We start from the raw sequence: 19683 nt of genomic DNA, 5'->3' as shown, positions 1-19683 counted from the left end.
GCACAGAAAAATCCTCTTTCTCTGTGCACCCACCGGCCCTCTGCTATGGCACTGGTCATCTGCCTCCACCACGGCCTGGGTGGCCATTAAGGACAGGAGCCATCCATGTTTTTGTATGTATGTCCTGGGTAGTACCACATGACTAGCATTCAGTAGGCACTCAATTAATGTTTAGTGAGTTGAATTTAGTTTGTAAAGCAAATAATTAAGAAGTGCAATAGAGCTGTCTTCAAATATTTGAAGGACCTTTGGAGGAAGATGGTCCTGACTTTAACTTACGTTACTTTAGCAGAAAGGACCCAAGTCCGAAAAGTCAAAGTTTGGAGAAAACATATTAAGGTGTTTTTGTTTTGTTTTGTTTTGTTTTACTTTAGAGAGAGAGACCGCATAAACAGGGAATAGGAACAGAGGGAGAGACAGAATCTTAAGCAGACTCCATGCTCAGTGTGAAGCCTGATGTGGGACTCGATCCCATGACCCTGGGATCATGACATGAACTGAAATCAGGAGTTGGATGTTCAACGGACTGAACCAGCCAAGTGCCCCTAAGGTTTAAAATAAGGAAGAGCTGGGGTGTCTGGGTGGCTCTGTTGGCTGAACATCTGACTCTCGATTTTGACTCAGGTCATGATCTCAAGGTCGTGAGATTGGGCTGAGCTTGCTAAAGATTCTCTCTCTGCCCCACCCCCACTTGCACGCATGCTCTCTTTTAAATGAAATAAGAGCAAAATGACAACAGGAGAGCCAATAAGGAAGCGGCCCCCTGCTACCATGGAGACTTTGACCCAGAGGGGAGACAGGAAATTATCTAGATTTCGGCTCCCAGGATACTCATAATGAGGTGAGTGCCATCAAAATGGTACAAAGTGATGTCTGAGTTCAGAGGCAGAGTCTGGTTTTAGTGAAGCTGATTCAGAAAGTTTTACCCTATGACCCAGCAATAGCACTGCTAGGAATTTACCCAAGGGATACAGGAGTGCTGATGCATAGGGGCACTTGTACCCCAATGTTTATAGCAGCACTTTCAACAATAGCCAAATTATGGAAAGAGCCTAAGTGTCCATCAACTGATGAATGGATAAAGAAATTGTGGTTTATATACACAATGGAATACTACGTGGCAATGAGAAAGAATGAAATGTGGCCTTTTGTAGCAACGTAGATGGAACTGGAGAGTGTTATGCTTAGTGAAATAAGTCATACAGAGAAAGACAGATTCCATATGTTTTCACTCCTATGTGGATCCTGAGAAACTTAACAGAAGACCGTGGGGAGGGGAAGGGAAAAAAAGAAAAAGGTTAGAGAGGGAGGGAGCCAAAACATAGGAGACTCTTAAAAACTGAGAACTGAGGGTTGATGGGGGGTGGGAGGGAGGGGAGGGTGGGTGAGGGGTACTGAGGAGGGCACCTGTTGGCATGAGCACTGGGTGTTGTATGGAAACCAATTTGACAATAAATTTCATATTAAAAAAAAAGTTTCTAGAAGATGCTGAGTGCACACTGAGCCTCGAGGAAGTGGAGGCCATCGGCAGGCCTAGCAAGGTGGCTTGGAGGTGGGCAACGGCAAGTGGTCTGGAGGAAGCCCAGGATATGTGGCTGAAATGGAGTCTGAGGCAAGACTGTGGTCAACGTTCAACTCCCGGCTGGTGCTGCCAACAGACATGGAGCCACAGAATGTTTTCACCAGAGCAGTGACGTAGCAGGAGGCATGTTTTTATTTTATCTATGTTTTTAAATGTTTATTTTTGAGAAAGCACGAGTGGGGGAGGGGCAAAGAGAGAGGGGGACAGAGGATCTGAAGCGGGCTCTATGCTGACAGCACAGAGCCCAATGTGGGGCTTGAGCTCACCTGAGTCCCAAACCGGACACTCAACCAACTGAGCCACCCGGATGCCCCACAAGGTGTATTTTTAGAAAGGCAGAGTGGTGTAAAAGTTGAATTAAGTGGCAAGTAGAAGAGATAAACATCTATGCGATACTTTTCCTCTGCTAGATTGCTTTTCCTGTATACTATTTCATTTCATCCACACAAAAACCATAGAGGGTAGGCAGCTCTGTTTCAGTTTTACAGAGGAGAAAATGGAGACTGGGAGTTTGGTGACTCAGGGGTGGGTCAGAGGTGTCCACCAAGGGCTGAGTGACCACCAAACACTGCCTTAGTAAGAAGGGCCCCGGTGGCACTCGGGGAGTGGATATGGATGAAAAAGCCACACAGAATACAGCACAGGAAATATTGGCAGATGTTGACAATTGCTGCTAAGGTACGGGTGACACTGCAAAAGTGAACAATGACTCAGAAGTGACTGGGAGACTCCCCGTGCTGAGGAAGGCAAGAAAAGCAGCTCATTTCATTAGGGGAAAGGCAAGGACAGAAGCTGATACTTGTCAGGCACCTGCAGTAAGCCGGGCACTTAACACATAGGCCAGAAACATAAAGCACATGCATACCATACACAGAGAAAGTGCAAGTCTAGTCCTAGGCATGTTTGAGTGTCCAGAAGGGTGGAGACGTCCAGTGAACAGTAGAAACACGAGGCTGGAGCTCAGAACAGGCCATTCCATACCATTTCCAGCTCATCTGTGCAGAGATCATTACCACTGTGTGAGGAGATACTGGTGCCAAGGAGGCATGTGTGTAGGGAAAAAGAAAAGAACACCGAAGGTCAGATTTACAGGTGAAGCAAAGAGCAAAGGAAGCAGAAAAGGCCCAGGAAAAAGGAAAAGTCATGAGTGTGCTGTCATGTAAGACAAGAGACGAGAGTCTGAAAACCAGAGACAGGTAAATCCACAGGAGCTCAGCAAGAGGAGGTTCAAGGATAGGTGACGGGCAAAACAGCCAGGAGGAAGCAGGTCTCCAAGAAAGCAGCTTCTGTGACATGGTGGGAACAGAAACCAGACTTCAAGAGATGAGGGAGGTTGGTACAGAGCTATAGAAGTGATAAGATTATTCTTTTTGCTACATGAGCCCCAAGCTTTGTCTTTGGTCTCAGAGCATATGAAAAGGTAAGGCCCTCAGCCAAAGAGACTCATTTTCCTATTCCTCTAGGAAACATCCCTTGAACAGAATCAGGCTCATCTTTTCTGCCCCCCCCCCCCCCCCCGCCAAGAACAGTAGTCTTCATCTACCATGACAAGAGGTCTGTACGGAGTCAGCTCTTACCCTATCAGGCGATGAGCTGCTGGAGGCTCATAAATGTGTCAACAACTTAATTTTGATTTGAGAGAGAGCACTGCATGGTACGTACAAACCCAGGCTTCAGAGTTGAATAGATCTGAGGTGGAATCCTTGGTCTGGGAACTATGTGACTTCGGGCAAGGTACTTAAACTCTCTAAGCAAGCACTAGCAACTCCAAAGAAGGTAGAGCCGGTGATAAACTGAGCACAGATGAGTAAAAACGTAGGAAGTGCTATTATTACAGGCCGACCATGTTCATGTGTTCCACTCCTTAGTTACTTCTCAGCACAATCCTAGAAGGCAGGTACTATTTTGCAGATGGTGAAATTGAGGCTAACCTTCATCGCATCTGGACCTGATGCTATTGGTAACACTTTGGTAGTAGAAGTGACTCCCTTCATGGCTTCTCTACCCCTCTCTTCCTGTCTTGCCCCCCAACAAACACCTGCCTGCCACTGGTGGGGGGCAAAGAGGAGCCCTCCGCCTTGCTGGCGGGGGCAAGGAGGACCCCTGCGCCTCGGGTATAAATGAAGGCTTGCCAGGAAGCCTGCATCTGCCTTGCTGGTTAATTCCTCAGGCTGCTGTTTTGTCCCAGGTGGGCTCACCAAGTATCCTTCTCTTTAATTCCACGCGTCCCAGAAACAGAGAAAAAAGAGCGGGGATTAGTCTGAAGACCTTAGTTTAGGGTTCTACCATTTACTTAATCGCCTGACCCTGTGCTTGTTTTGTGGTTCTCCAGGTCCAGTTCTACAAAATTAGGGCCGATGGGAAGATGCAAAGAAATAACGTTGGAACAAGATCTACCAAGGATATGGCAGAGATGCTCTGAAATGTGAGCTCTTCCCTTCCCCGGTCTGCCTCTTCCACCTGCCTCTGAAGGTGGTTTGAAGGTCCACTGAGACTATCCCCTCCCTTTGGAGCTCCGTGAACTGCAAGTGTCACCCAACTCATAAGTGACCCCCTTTCTGCCCTTTTCTATGTGGCCAGCACCTCTTCCCTAAGAAGCTGGATGGATAGATTGAAGTCTCCTTGTCTTCTTTGCTGCTGAAAATCCAGACACAGAATTCTTTTGTTTACAACATTTTTCAACTTAAAGGTGTCTGTCATTAAAAGGAAAACAGCTCTATTATTACACTAATTGGCCTAGGTGTCTGATTCTTCTCGAAGATTGTGAGCAACCCCAAGACACTGAGTTTTGTTTTATCATCCACAGTGCCTAGTACCCTAGTACTTAGCGGGGACTTAACAACTGGTTGTTTATTTAATGAATAATTCACACTGAACGGGTTCTAATGGTTCATTAATGTGGCAATGGGCTCCCCTCTTTCACAGCCACATCTTGGACATCCTTGATCTTCTGATGGCTTCTATAGATAGGGAGAGGGTATTTTCCAAAGCCCAAGTCAAGACATGTGGTATGAGACAGGATCTGATAACAGGAAAGTGTATTTGAAATCAGGAGACTTCCAGAATGTCTGGGAGGTAGCACAGCTTCACACAGGCCCTCAATCTCCAATTATTTTATACTTGGGAATAAAATGCACATCATCACCCACCTGTCCCCCCCAAAGCCCAAGTTCTGTTAGGATGGAAAGGATTCCTTTACCCTCTCTGGGGCCATCTTCATAAACCCTTTCCAGAGTAATGCTTTAGGGCTTTTCTGGAATCACTTTCCCATTGGTACGCCCTAAAGCCATCGCCAGCCCCCGCTAAGGTGCAGAGAGCTGAACAGTCCAGGCTTGTCAAGCCCCTCCCCATCCCATCCACAAGGGGCACGCTGCCCTGGGTTCACAGGTGTGCCTGCCCACCCTGCCCCCCAGCTCACTGATCCAGGCCAGGTCAAGTCAGCTTTTGGGTACCCAGAGAGCATGGGGACGCTAACTCCTGTGTTCACACAGTGCATTTCAGCCATCCAAGTAGTGGGGGTGACAAGATACCTGGCGGGGGACAGAGCTCCCCTCCTCCCTTTCTTGGGTCTGGCTATTTCTGCTGCAGCTTCTCACCTGTCCTTAACCCCCCAGGGCGGGAGAGAGGAAATTCCTCATTTATATCTGCCCCTCCCTTTTGTTTCCCCAGGAGCAGCTTTTATGCCCACTAGGAGGGGTCTCTCCGTTTATTTCAGGAACCAGCATTTTTCTTTGATTTATGATTCGTTTCAAGAGCAAGAGGCTTGCCTGACAAGTTCCCTTTCTCTGAAGCTTGCATACCTCTGTAAGAACATCCTAGAAGAGCCGTAGGGATGGAGCTTTTGAAGCTGCTTTAGAAATTACCTAAGTTTCCATGGCAATCAAGCACTGTGAAGTCACCACCACATTCTGGGTCTTTCTGTTTCCACTGAAAAGGCTGTTGGAGAAATCTGTTCTTTCTCAACAACCCTCCCCCCACCCCACCCCCATGCCACCTCAGTAATAGAGATGGTCTTCCAGCGACCCTGCCCTCTCTCTCTTCTCCTGCCTGCCCTTCCCCCATCCCATTCTTGTAACAGTCCATTGTCTGCAAGCAAAGACCCCCAATTCAGGGCAGCAATGTGATTATTTCTACCCCAGGAAAAACAGGGTCTTCTTACCATGATAGGAGGAGACCTTAGGACATCAGTCTCCTTACCTGACTCTGGACTATACTCATTGGATAACTCAGACATGTCTGAGCATGTCTGTGTCAGCAGAGGCAGGCCAGTCAGGAAGGCACCAGGCTGAAGAGAAATCACTCATTCTGAGTGAGACCCCCAATCGCCCACCCCATACTCAGCCTAGACACTGAACCAAAACCATGCCTTACTGTCTAGAGTAACCCAACTTTGCTATATTCCCTTGTCTCCTTTACACTTCTGGGTCTGTCCTGCCCGCGTAGGATTAAAAAAAAATTTTTTTTAATGTTTTATTTATTTTTCAGAGACAGAGAGAGAGAGAGGAAGAGCAAGTGAGCAAGCACGTAAGGGGCAGAGAGAGAGGGAGACACAAGCAAGCTCCAGGCTCTGAGCTGTCGGCACAGAGCCCGATACGGGGCTCGAACTCACAAACTGTGAGATCATGACCTGAGCTGAAGTCAGACACTTAACTGGCTGAGCCACCCAGATGCCCTTTTACATTTTTAAAAAAATGTTTACTTTTTTTTTTTTTTTTTTTTTTTCAACGTTTATTTATTTTTGGGACAGAGAGAGACAGAGCATGAATGGGGGAGGGGCAGAGAGAGAGGGAGACACAGAATCGGAAACAGGCTCCAGGCTCTGAGCCATCAGCCCAGAGCCTGACGCGGGGCTCGAACTCACGGACCGCGAGATCGTGACCTGGCTGAAGTCGGACGCTTAACCGACTGCGCCACCCAGGCGCCCCAAAAAATGTTTACTTTTGAGAGAGCGAGCAAGCACGAGCGGGGGAGGGGCAGAGAGGGGGACAGAGGATCTGAAGCAGGCTCTGTCCTGATAGCAGTGAACCCGACATGGGTCTGGAACTCATGAACTACAAGATCGACCTGAGCCGAAGTTGGAAGCTCAACCGACTGAGTCACCCAGGCACCCCCGTAACTGACTGGTTTTGATTATTCATTACAGGAACTTCACAAAAGATCCATCAACTTCCACTGAAAACATTGACAGTGTGGGCTCTTAAGATTTTTTCAACCCTGCTGTTTCCATCAATTCTAGACATCATCAGTATTTTCAACCAATCTCAATCAAACACCTGCACTGAAATAAAGGCCTTCAAGCAAACTTCTAATTCTCAGTAAATTCTGACCTTACCTTCCCGCTCTGAGACCCTCCCAGTTTTGCAAGGTGCTGTTGTCCCCTTGCAACAAACTCAGCTTAGTCTTACCAGCAGCAATGCTAGTTGTGTGGGCAATGCTTGGGGAGCCAGCTTTTCATTGAGGAAAGGGGAGCACATGTCTATGTGATTCTTTGGTCATCAAAGAACAGGGGTGATTTTAAGCAAAGCAGAATTGGCCTGAGTTAGGGAAAACAAGGTACTGTAAGCAGAAGAGAGGAAAGACCTGACTTCTCAAGACCTTCTGGAGCTCCTGAAGCAAAGGGTTGCCATGCCCGGGTCTCAGGGAGGGTGAGTGTGGGACAGTGATGGAGGCAGAGCTGGCTTCCTGGGCATGCAGCCCGCATAGTTGTGTGCTTGTTTTAATGCTTTGCTGTCACCATCTTGAAATTTGTAATGCTTAAATAAGGAGCCCACGTTTTCATTTTGCATCAGGCCCCACAAATTATACAGCTGGTCCCGGTTGCGGGAGTGGGGGAAGGGGGATGCTTCCAGATGTATGACAATGCAACATTTTCAGGGGCATGTGACAGTCCCCCTACTTTACCTGGCCACCCTGGGGCACAGACATCATGCCCCACTCACAGGAACTGCCATGGGAAGTTGAAGAAGCTCTAGCTATCAGCACCCCAGAAGGAAGCCACCTCACTGATAAAAGCCACATAATATCAAGTGATCGCCTAGGGGAGAACCCCCAGGGCAATCTGTGAAATAGAAGGAAGGCCAGAATGAGGGATGATGCCCCCTCGATCTTCAAACCCATTAGCATTGCCTCCAAGGCCCTACATCTGCTCTGTTTGAGGGAATACCTCCATCTCACTCGGTTCCTGTTACAACTGTCCTCTTGCTTAACTTCCTTGGACCCACCAGGCTCATTTCCATCCCAAGTCCCTTGCATCTGCTGTGCTGTTTGCAAGGACTGATCCACCAAGTCTTTCCAGGAAGACTTCCATTCAATGGAAGAGGAAGACTTCCAGTGAAGGCTTGAGAGGCCTTCTGCCTACCTGCTGCCCCCTCATCTACAGCAATGCCCCATCACTCCCTTCCTCCCTCCCAGCTTTCTTTTTCTCCACAGAAATGTCCCATCGTCTGGCAACATATTATATACTTACAGTACTTGCTTATCTGTCCCTCCAACAAGAATGTAAACTCCATGAGGACTTTGCCTTATTCCCCACTCTAGCCCAAGTACATAAACAGTGTCTGTCACAAAGGCAATCAAAATTTATTGAATGAGTAAGTAAGGTGGTGATTAACCAGAGAGGCATGATCTGTTCGAGCAATTTTATCTTTATCATCCCATGGAATGTGTCTCTGCATGGCGCTGGCAGTGATAGGATAAGACTGTTCAGAGCAGTGTGTCATTGAAGGTGGCTGTTTAAAAAAAAGGTAGCTAAAACAATAATATCTCAAAATTTTTTTGAGAACAGCACTAGGAATTGTCCTAAGCCCTTCACATGAGTGAACTCTAGAATTCTCACAACTGCTATGCTTCTGGTAGGTACCATCATTAGCCCTCTTTACAGATGAGAAAGTTGAAGCAATACATGAAAGGTGGTTAAGTAACTTTCGTAAGTCACAAGGCCAGTCCAAGGCTCCGTTAGTCCTGGACTAGTTTTTCATGGCAAAACTATAATTTTCCCTTTTAGTTGCATGATTCTACTTCCTGAACAAAGAAAACTTTAGTTTGGTGGCGGGGAATGGAAGGAAGGTAGCTCATGGTCACGTGTGCACAGGGACATCCAAGAGACGAAGGTTGGTTCCTCCCATGAGATCTCATAGATACCTTCACCGTCCACCCTACTTTCCACCTCCTTCTAGGGTCTGATTTCTGTCTTAGCATTCCCTTCCGGGAATTTAATGACAAAGCTTCCCCCGGTTCTGGAGACTATGTAGCACCGTGGCTTTGCTGAGTGTTTGGTGGGCAGGTTGTAGGCATCCTGGTACGGCCTTTACTGACCAGACTTGGGTTTACAGGACCAAGGCTGCTTACTAGTCTCCTCTGAAGTGCAAATCTATAATGGAGGCAGGTCCCCTTGGGTGGCAAGGACGGAACTCCTTCAGATTTTTTCCAGCTGGAACTCCTTCGGATCTGTTCTAGTTCTTCAGGTGAAAGTGAAGCCCTTCTGCTGCCTGGGTGGCTGGAGTGATTGATCCTGGCCACTCGTTCTACTTTAGGTAAATGTGTAGGTTATTTCTTAATCCCCCTGGCAATGTGTCTCCTCCCCCAAATATCTTTGTTGTGAATGTAATTATCAAATGCTAATAAATATTCAAATATGCACCTTCCAAAAGGCAAGACTTATTCCAGGGTATGAAGTAGTTTGTGAATCTCTGCTCAGGATTTTATAGGAAATGTTGTAAGACAAAAAGCCAAGAAGAGAGTTGTGATGATCTAGTGAAATCTCACATGAACCTATAAAAGCAGTTTCGCAGGGTAAGTAGATGGGTTTTATGCCCTTGTTTGGTCACGGTAGATTATAGATACTTCTCTGCCTATTAGAATGGACTTCACTTAGGGCATACATATAACAGTAACAGCTACCGTTTACTGAGGGTTTTATAAGCTTTGCAGCATTGTAAGTCATTGAGTTATTGAATTTACTCTCTCCTCCAACTCAGAATATCTAATTTATATGGTCTCCCTCTTCTTACCCATGAGTCATGAAGTAATAACCCACGGTCATGAAGTTGGAGGCACGGTGCCTCTGGGACTTATAGAGATGCAGTCCTAGCCACGTTTCTAAGTAGTGCTGGAACTAGGAGTGATAGTGGGGAGAGGCTGATGGGAGCCCTGGATGTTGTTGTACTTTGTGGGCATCCCCCAAATCACATCATCACCTAATGGCCATAGTCCCTCAGGAAAAAAATGGCAATTCCCCCAGTCCTATTGCCTCAGACTTTCCATTTTAGGCTTGTAAGTTCTCAGAATTGCTGGACCTTTATCAAGGTTTTTGTCTATCAGAAGAGGAGTATCTGGGGGTTAACTGTACAGCTGAACCGCTTTCCGGTGAGCCTAGTGGAAGGGGTGACATCTGGCCTCGTTGGTGTGCAAACCACTGCAATCACTCAAACTTGATAGCTCGAACTCCTTCAGGGCATTCTCTTCGCTCCCCTTGACTGACTGGGAAGGTAGAAAAGGCCACACTGGTCACAGGTGGTAGGAAAAGGACCTTTCATGATTTCCTTTTCCCATTACCACCTGTGCCCTCCATTCTGGCCATGATCTCCTCCAGATGCCCCTTTGTGCTTTGAGAAAGGAAGAAAAGAAAGGGAATGGAGTGAGATTCTGGGACTGGAACCTGCGTAGAAGCACAGCCTGGAGCCGTGCCAGGGTGGGAAGATGGGTGTGGGGCCCGGGGTCATGTGGACCTTCAACACGGAGCCGAAAGCCCACGCAGCAGGATGAACTTCTGTCACAGGCCAGCTCTGGCTCTAGTGCTGCAGTTCACTAGCTGGGGGGCCTGGGACAAATGACACAACTACTCTGATCTAGAGACACAGACGGTGGATCACAGTGGATGGTCTCTAAAGTTCCTTCCATTCTTGGCACTCTTGAGCCCCCATTAAAGACAAAGCGCTTCATGAATTCATGTACAATTCATACCCTACTTCCAAAGGGAATTTAAGACATTTTATAACAGACGTATAGAGACCTTGGGACTGTTCAAATAAAGAGAGAAAGAGGATAAGGAATCCCACAGAGGGGGAGCAGATTAGACCAGGAACAGAAAATAAGGCAGCGTACTTTTTCAAGGATAGCTGTTCCACTGAGACAAAATACTTTCTCTCTGTTACACACAATTCATTTTTGCAATGCACGCATTCAAAAGATATTTGAGAGTGCAGACACTGTTCTCAACTTGGGGGATACCTTAGAGAACAAGGTGAGCAAGGTTCTGGAGCTTACATGTTAAGTGGGGGAGAGAGGCAATGAACAAACACACTGCAGACACCTAGGGCCCAGATCTTGGTGTCTAACACCATTGTCCAACAAAAGGAACCAGGGCTCCTTGGAGAAATGGCTCATCCTAGGTCTGGGCAGGAAACATAGATGAGCCTGGAGTACCTTGTGGTATGCCAAAAAGTAACAGGGGCTCAAAAACCCCCTCAAAACAAAACAACAACCAAAACCCACATTGATGTCAAAGAGGCACAGGGCCACCTGAAAGAGTTCCCAATGGCTAAAGCTGAAGCTGGGGCACTAAAACAAATCTAGAATTGGATTATAAACCAAAGTAAAAAATTAATATCCACAAGTCCACACTGATATAAATAAATGACTGAATCAATTTATAAATGGAAAAGAGAGGGACGCTTGGGTGGCTCAGTCAGTTAAGCGTCCGACTTCGGCTCAGGTCATGATCTCACAGTGTGTGGGTTCAAGCCCTGCATCGGGCTCTGTGCTGACATCTTGGAGCCTGGAGCCTGCTTCGGATTCTGTGTCTCCCTCTTTCTCTGCCCCTCCCCCACTCACTCTCTGTCTCTTTCTCAAAAATAAACAAATATTTAAAAAATTTTTTTAAATTGAAAAAATTTTCAAGTGGGGAAGAGAGGCAAATCTCCCTTATAGAAGAATTCCAAATACCTTAAGTAGATACTCTGCCCTAAAGGAGAGGGAGTCGAACTCCCCAGTCCTCAGGGATGGGCTGTGCCTGGTGACATCCTTCCAAAGAGAAGAGTATGGACAGAGGGAAAAGAGAGTAACTCTGCAGTAGAGAAACCCACACACACGACTTCAACCGGGTGATCAGAGGCAGTGTCATGAATCACGTGGGCAGGTTGTACTTGTAACACGATGTGATGGAATGACACTTGACCTCTGCCCTTTTTCCTCCCAAACCCACTACTCGGCCTAATCACGCACAAAAATCAGGCAAGTTCCAGCAGAGGGGCCAGACTGCTCTATGGATGGGCAGCGCTCTGCGGAATTGCTGAGGTCATTAAAACAAGGACGGTCTGAGAAATAACTCCAGCCCCAGGGAGCCTAAGGAGATGTGACAACTAGATGGATAGATATCAGGTAAAAACATAGAGAATCTGAATAAACTGTGGACATCCGTTAATAATAATTTATCAATATTTATTAATTATAACAGACTATGCTAATGCAAGATGTTAATAGTAATGGAAACCATGCACAGGGGCAGAGGGTAATATGGGAACTCTCTTTACTGTCTGCTCCATTTTTCTGTAAATCTAAAATTATAAATCTAAAAAATGGATCTATTAAAACAAAAAAGGGGATCTGAAGGTCTGAGAGGGAGGAAGTCCGGGCCTCTCTCCTGCTGGCCCCGAATATGCAAGCTTCCTAGAATTCTGTAGCTGCAGGGAAATGAATCCCACCCACAACACTGTGAACCCTGGAAGAGGACCCTGGGCTCAGAGGAGACCAGAGCCCCTGCTACAGACACCTTGACTGCCATTTTGTGAGTCCCAGAGCCGAGAGCCCAATTAAACTGTGCTTGAAATTCTGATCTGTAAAAACTGTGAGACAATACATGTTTGCTTTAAGCTGCTAAAAAACAAACAAAAAAACTGAAACCACGACACAACAACAAACATTTCAGAAAGCCCTGACTGTGCCGTAGAAAGTTGAATTAATGAAAATGTAGAGAGTGACTAGGTGGCGCCATGAATTTGGGCGGTCAAGGAAGCCCCTTCTTGGGGTGACTTTTAAGCCGGAGTCTGAGTCCGAGGAAGGACCCAGCCAGGAGGCCCGTGCAGGGGGGACGCCGTGAGCAAAGGCGGCAGTCAGCCCAGGGCCTTGCAGCGAAGCCCCGTGTGCTCCAGGAAAGGCAGCCGGGCGGCTGGACTGACCTGAAAGCAGGCAAGGGAGGGCTGGGGGGATAGTATGAGCCAGATGACGTGGGCTTCCATTAAGGACAGAATGTCTGGTTGCCCCTAGGATTCATATGTGGCGATATTACCCCTGAGGTGATAGAATTAGGAGGCGGCGATTTGGGGACATGATTAGGTCACAAGGGTGGTGTCCTCATGACTGGGATCAGCGGTCTCATGCAAGAGGCCCCACGGAGCCCCCCGGCTCCTTCCGCCACCTGAGGACACAGCAGGAAGGCGCCAGCCTGTGAACCAGAAAGTGGTTCTCACCAGATGCAGAATGTGCCAGCACATTGATCGTGGACTTCCCAGCCTCCAGAACAGGAAGAAATAAATTTCTGTTGTTTGTAAGCCATCCAATCTCTGGTATTTTGTTACAGCAGCCCAAGCTGGCTAAGACTGCTTTTGAAAAAGGGTGAAGATTTTGGATTTTATTTTCACTTTGACTAGAAGAAGCCTTTGGAGCACTGGTGGCAGATAAGTGACATACCTGACTCACAGTTTTAAAAGCATTATGTTAACTCTGCGAAGGACTGATTGCTGGGTGCCAGGGTGGCGTCACGGCATCTAGATAGGAGGCTCCAGGATTAGCAAAAAGCTCACAGAGGCTTGGACCTGAGTGGTGGTGGAGAGGGCGGATGTCCCGCAGGAGTGTGTGAGAGGGCGTGTGGCGGGGGTGGGGTGTGGGCTGGAAGTTCACACTCATCTTGTGGATGTGGGCCCTGTGGTGGCTCTGAGGGTGCCCAGTGGGTGAATTACAAGCAACCGTAGCCGCCCCAGGCTCCCCCACCGCGCTGTCTTTTCCCCGTGTCATCTTGTTCCTGTGATTCTGAATACCACTGATGACTCATCAAGACACGCGGCTCTGGTAGTTTCTTGCACCCAGTTGGTGCCGTGCCACGCCGGGCCAGATTCTCTCCCGGAGGCTCTGGCAAAGGGGACACTGGATCCCACCCACTGCCCCCAGCCCCCGGCCCGACTAATTCACCCTACTTAATTAATTGCCTCCTCTGCGCTGAGTGTTAATTAAACAATTTGTTGCTAGTTGTTTCCCAAGGTGCGGGGTACCCTCTGTTTAACCAGGAACTAGTTAAATCTGGAAGAGAGTCGGGCCCAGGGTGGGCCATCCTCTTTCGCGTTGGAACAGAGAAGAGGTTAATGGAATTCTGTTGGTTTTTTGTTTTTTTTTTTTTTGGCCCTGGTAGTTTCAACTAATATCAGGTAAAATTCCATCTTGGACTCTTGACTCCAAATTTACCTTTTTCATTCTTGCTGACCCTTCTTCTTCCACCTGTTCACCACGCCCTTGCCTGGCCAGCACCAGCCCAAATGCTGCCGTTGGTCCCCACCAGCTGTTGTTGTCACTCAATCTAATCCTTGGGGCACCAGCCCGTGCTCAGTACAGATGCCTGGAATGCCAATCTGGGGGAAAGCTAGGGCTGTGAGACCTTTTTGCCACAAATACCCGGAGTCCGAGTGACTGACTGTTTTGCCATATCCATGACGTGGCTGTCACTGGTAGTGGACTCTCCAAGCACCTCAACAGCCTAATCCTAGAAGGTTGATTCCCAGGGGCCAGGGACAGGTCAGGTGCTGGGAGGGTTTGGTGCTGAAAGGGCTCTTTGACACACGGGGTTCTATAGGCCAAAGCATCTTTCGGGGTTGACACCCGGGCCTCTCTAGTAGATCTCTCTGCTGAGCAGGGATCGGGGAAGGACCGCGTCTGTTCCTCAGTCGGCTCCCTCTCTAGCTCCTAACCGAGCCAAATTCACGGGGTCAGGAGATGGCAGCTGCTCTGGGCATCTGGCCCCCCACGGCTGTGTCTGGCCTAGTTGGAAAGGACACTAGCTCGAGGCAGAAGAGAGTGTTCTCCCACCCTTGGGAGCTTCAGCTTCCCCAAAAGACCACTGTTCAAGGGATCAGCTCTTCGTGGCTTTGTCCTTGTTCTCCTCCATGGGAGCCTGGCCCGATGGTGCCCACGAGGTGTGTGGACACCACCTCTCTCCCTAGCCTCTTGTGGGAGGGCACAGCCCTACTTATGGACCCAGCGAACGAAGCTCCAGGCTGGAGGGAACGGGTTAACTCCAACCAGGGCGGTGTCCCAGTTGGCAAGAAACAGCTCTTAGAACAGCAACTTCCCCGAAGCTCTTCTTGATGCTAACATTTTATCATGAACTATGATTTTGCCGTAATAAAAAAATACAGCGCGTGTCCTAGAAGGCAGATTTCGCTGAGCCCCTCAGTAACCAGGGCTCGGCTAGGTCTCCACAGGAATAACTGAAGCCCTGTCGTGGCACCTGCCCATCTCTTGCTGCATAAGGCTTTGAGAAACAGTCACAGAGGTGCGGGAGTGGAGGGAAGAAAGAAAACAAATCGTGAGAGGTCTTGGCCAATTGGCTCATCCCTAGAAGCATAACATTTTACAACCGGAGAGAGCTTGAAAGTTCAGCTATTCCTCAGGCTCTCGCCCTGCTTGCACATGAGGATCACCCCCAGAAGTCCTGCTTGGGCTGCTCTGCGGTGAGGGCCCAGCATCAGTGTTTTTAAGGGCTTTTCAGGTGATTGGAATGTGCAGTGACTGAGAACACAAGGTGAGCAATGCGCTCACTCATCCACTCTGAGGGATTCCTCTGATTCCTCATCATTCCAAGCTTTCAGACTGTCTTCTCCAGAGCCCCGGGCTTGCTGGTTGTGGGCAGGGTTCCAGGCACCCCTCCCTCTGCCCCTACACCTTCTCCTGGGAGAGTTCTCACCTATGTCTCAGGGGAGCAGGAAGCGCCCCTGACCCCACCCTGCTCACAGCTGTTGGCCCAGCCATGGTCACTCAGTTCTGGCCCGTTTACTGCCTGACCAATGGTGTGTGACCTGGCCAGGGAGGATAAATGGGCTAATCACATTACCTCTCTCTCTCTCTGTCTCTGTGTCTAGAAGCTGACTTGAGCCGCAGGGAAGGAGGTCACCAGAGTCCTGGAGACGCGGCACAGTCACACAGGATGTGGGCTGTGCGCCTGGCCTGGAGAGCAGGCAGTGTGTGCAGAAGGGGCTGGGAACAACTCAGAAGGGTGGGGATGAAAGAGTGTCAGTGCCTAGAGCTCCAGGATTCCTGCTCTGCCTGCGGCCTGTTTGCTCAGCTTTTCTCCGATTCCTAGGAGACCTTTCTAGAGCCTTAGAAAAGCCCTGTTTTACTGGAGCCTATCTCTGTATAACCAAAAGCGTCTTAGAGAGAACACTCACTACAAACAGGGCCACTCTACTTTTATCTTTTTACATTTCAGGGTCCATGGGAGATTCTGACTGGAAGGTGGACACAAAAAGGTCTCCACTGTGGCGAAAAAGGAGTGCGGAGGCTAGGGGCTGAGCCCGACCCCTGCTTCACTGAGGATATGAGGCACGGAAAAAGGACTGGCAGGTCTTGCGGGCCTGTCTCCATGGGAGACCAGAAGAAGGGGTGTAGGGACTGCTAGGGATCCCCCCTCCCTCCCTCCCTCATGACTGCAAGCACGGGACATCGGACTCTGGGGGCAGAGGGTTCTGTCAGCCTGGGGCACCCTGGAAAGCCCTGTCTTGTCTTTGGCTCAGAATGGCTGTGCTTCAGTGGTAAAAGGGCAAACTGTCAGGCCCCAAGACGAATCCTGCAATTCTCCCCCTCTCCCAACCGATAGCTCACCAGCCCCAGACATCTCTCCGTGCACCCAGAGGGACGGCCATTACCTTTCCCCAGCCTGACCCAGTCCTTCACCTGCCATCTCTGCTCAGAAACCCGGAGTCAGGCCCTTCACAAAGGGAACTTGAGCTGGTCATAAGCATGTGGTGCCTAAAGTCTAGCTGACATCGTTTCCATCTGTAGGACTCACTTTCCTTTCTTCCCATAAATATGTCTAATTCCTGCTATTCAAGCTCAGCTCCCCCTCCACCTAGCTCCACACGGTGCATCAATCCACTTCTTGCGGAGTAGACTGTGAGGAATGTATCTGATGGTTAACCTCAGGTCTGGACTGAGACGTCAGGGAAGACAGGCGCATGCAGAGCATGGATTGACTTTGCTTTCCATGGACTGGAACCTACTCCTGCATAGCCATACAGTTCTCTGTATCTATAATCCTTTATAAGGACACTGGATCAGTTCAATGGCCATGACACTAGCAGAGAGTAAGGGAGACAGATATGACAAAGGTCTAGCCTGGTCCTACCACCCTTAGAGTGCCTTATTTGGCAGAATTTAGCAGAATTTAGGACTCGTAAATCAAAGGTGAGGATGGGCTTTTAAACAGGAACTACCCAAATAGCACCTGCTTCCCATCCCAAAGTCCAATATCTGCATAAAAGGCCTGAGCATTTTCTGAGTTCACGCTCACCCCCAGTCTGATACCTCTCTTTCAGTGCCATAACCTCACAGTCTCCCACACCAGGCGGTCAGCCCCTCAAGAGCTGAGGACCAGATCTTATCAGCGTTTGCATCCCCAGAAGCTGGCGCAGCGACGGATGGCTAAAAGGAGCTCAAAACATGTCTGATGAATGAATGAATGCGTGTCCCCTAGCCATTCTCCCAGAATCCCAGGAGCCAGGACCTTGGCTCCCCAGCAGCTCCCCAAGCCTGAGGCCTTACCTCCCATGAGGAAGAGAAGCCCTGCTACATACTGCATAAGGCCTCGGTCCCAGCAGCAGCCCAGCACGCCGATGATCCAGCCGAAGAGGATGATGGCCACCGCCATGCCCATGAAGCCGGCGGTCATCCTGCGCAGGTCTGTGGGGAAGCGAGTGGGCAACAGTTAGCATCGGAACCTAGAACTCGCAGTCAGGGTGCATCCCGGCCCCGGGTAAAAAGGGAGAGGGTGGCACACTGCAGGGGCGGGAAGGCAACATACCCTTTTCAGACAAGCTTGCACAACTGAGCCTCTTTTGTACAGGAGAGAGGGCCCCTGGCGGTAACTCTCCTCAGGTGCGAAAAGCATGCCAGGACAGTTTGGCTGGCAGGCACAAGGAGAGACTGCCGTCCCAATCGGCGTCACTTCTTACGCACCTTTGTGCCAGGTGCAGCGCTGTCGTTCCCAAGCACCAGGCCCAACGGTCTGCAACAGGAACTGCCTTTATCCTTATTGGAAAAACGGAGTCAGCTGCTGAAAGCCTTACGGCTACTGAGTACCAGAACAAGGCATCCAACCCAGATCCGGATGGCTCCTAGGTGCTAACCACAGCATCATTCACCTCTCAGGAAGAAACGGGCCTTTAGTGGAGGGCGGGGGCTCGGCAGATGGGCTGCACCTGCCGAGCGCTCCCTCTCTTCCCTCCAGGGCTGACGGGGCTCTCCAGGAGGTCCAGTGCGAGGAGGAAGCTGCTGGCGGTGTCCTGTTCCTTCCCTCTAAGCCAGCTGGCAGGGGCTCAGCTTTCCCCGCACGTGGGGCTGCAGGGCGGAGAGCCAAACTTGCTGCTCTCAGACCGAGCCCCCGAGCAGGCCTCTTCAGCTCCCGCGGACCCCAGGTCAGCCCAGCTTTCTAGGTCCGGCCTTTCCCCGTTCCACGCCTCGCTGACCCCACCGCCCAAAGCCGATGCGGGTACGGCGAGGAGGGTGGTCTGGAAAGGCGGTGTTGTTAGTGGAAGGGAGAGGGCAGAGATACTGTCACCTGTCAGCCTCTTGCTAGGTGCGGCTTCCTCCTGGCTCTCTCCACTGCCCTCCAGGGCATCCCCACCAGCCTCACGCTCCCTCCCTGGCGTCCAGCCTTCTTACCTCCCTCCTCCTCACCTCCTCGCTGCTAGTCCTTGACTCCCTCCACCCTGCCCCAGCCTTGCCAGCCTGCCGCTCCCTGCCTACCTCTGCAGTTTGTGCAAAGCCCATCTGCCAGCCCCAGCCCCAGCCCCAGCCCCACCAATGGGGCTCCAAACAGGAGCAAGCCATCTGCCCAGCCTCTGCCCCGGGGCTTGCCGGGACAGCCTGGAGGGCCCCACGGGCACTCCTCCCTCTCAGGGAGTGGAAGTGAGGGCACCTGACAGCTAACCACATCCACACCCGTGGAAGCACAGGGTGATCTCGCCTCATGCCTACAAATGCCTGGCAGGTCTCCAGGCACCGCGAGGGCGCCCTGCCCGCTCTGTTCCTCTGTCACTCCAGTCACCCCCATCGGGAGCTACGGCAGATCCTGGCACAGTCAGGCTAGAGAAACCCTGGCCTTCTCCCCTCGGAAGAGGGATTTGGTCCACGCTCCCTGACCTGACACGGAGGATGAGACCCTGGCAGCGCCCCCAGGAGGCTGGCTGGAGGCGGGGAGGGAGGGGCAAAGGAAAGCAGCTCGCACAAGGGGCAGGACAGGACCCTGTTGCAGAGGCAGAAATCCACCCACGGAGCACGTTCCTGCTCTACCCGTCCTCCTCTGTCCTCCCCTGCCCGACCAGGAATGCCTGCCGCACCGGGTAGAAGTAATGCCCGTTCCTGTCACGTATGTGAACTGCCAGCAATGCCTCATCATCGTGCCACACTACAGATGGCTCCGATCACCACGGTGTCCGAGGAAGCTGCACGGAGGGCATCACTCGATCGCGGCACTCAGACGTGCACCCCGCTTCCCGAGCCGGCTCCCCGCTTGGTGCGCGGGCACCCACAGCCAGCTTGAGGTGAGGAGGGAGGCACAGTCTTGCCAGCTGCACAGGCACCACCTCGTACCCCGTGATCTAACTGCCCTGGTCGTCCTGCCACCTGTCTCAGCCCTTCTTCCTCAGGCGCCGCCCCAGACCCTCGCGTGAGCCAGGCCGGAGCTGCCTCCTAGGTGGAGGAGAGCATCCCTTGATGTGTGAGTCCATTTGGACGGACTCCCGGAAGTGCTGCATCCACTCTCCACTGTGGTCAAGGGCAAGGAGGTGGTGAGAGCGGCGGAGGAGAGCTCGGGGTATTTTTGGATTAAAGTAGGCTTACAC

General features: G+C 50.3%; 1 protein-coding gene across 1 annotated transcript in view; it reads right to left on the bottom strand.

The window, feature by feature from the left end:
* TMEM178B (transmembrane protein 178B) overlaps window positions 1–19683 on the bottom strand; it is a 366236-nt gene that overhangs the window by 24184 nt on the left and 322369 nt on the right. The window contains exon 3 of the mRNA XM_047095478.1: window positions 17384–17521. Coding sequence (XP_046951434.1) covers window positions 17384–17521 — 138 coding nt within the window. The remainder of the gene's footprint in view (window positions 1–17383; window positions 17522–19683) is intronic.

This window comes from Lynx rufus, unplaced genomic scaffold (assembly GCF_022079265.1).
Source record: "Lynx rufus isolate CCGP_SWC_20201006 ecotype Redwood Valley unplaced genomic scaffold, mLynRuf1.p SCAF_4, whole genome shotgun sequence".
In the NCBI taxonomy this organism is placed as follows: domain Eukaryota; kingdom Metazoa; phylum Chordata; class Mammalia; order Carnivora; family Felidae; genus Lynx; species Lynx rufus.
The sequence above is the reverse complement of the archived record's forward strand: the minus strand, read 5'-3'. Positions and strand labels throughout refer to the sequence as shown.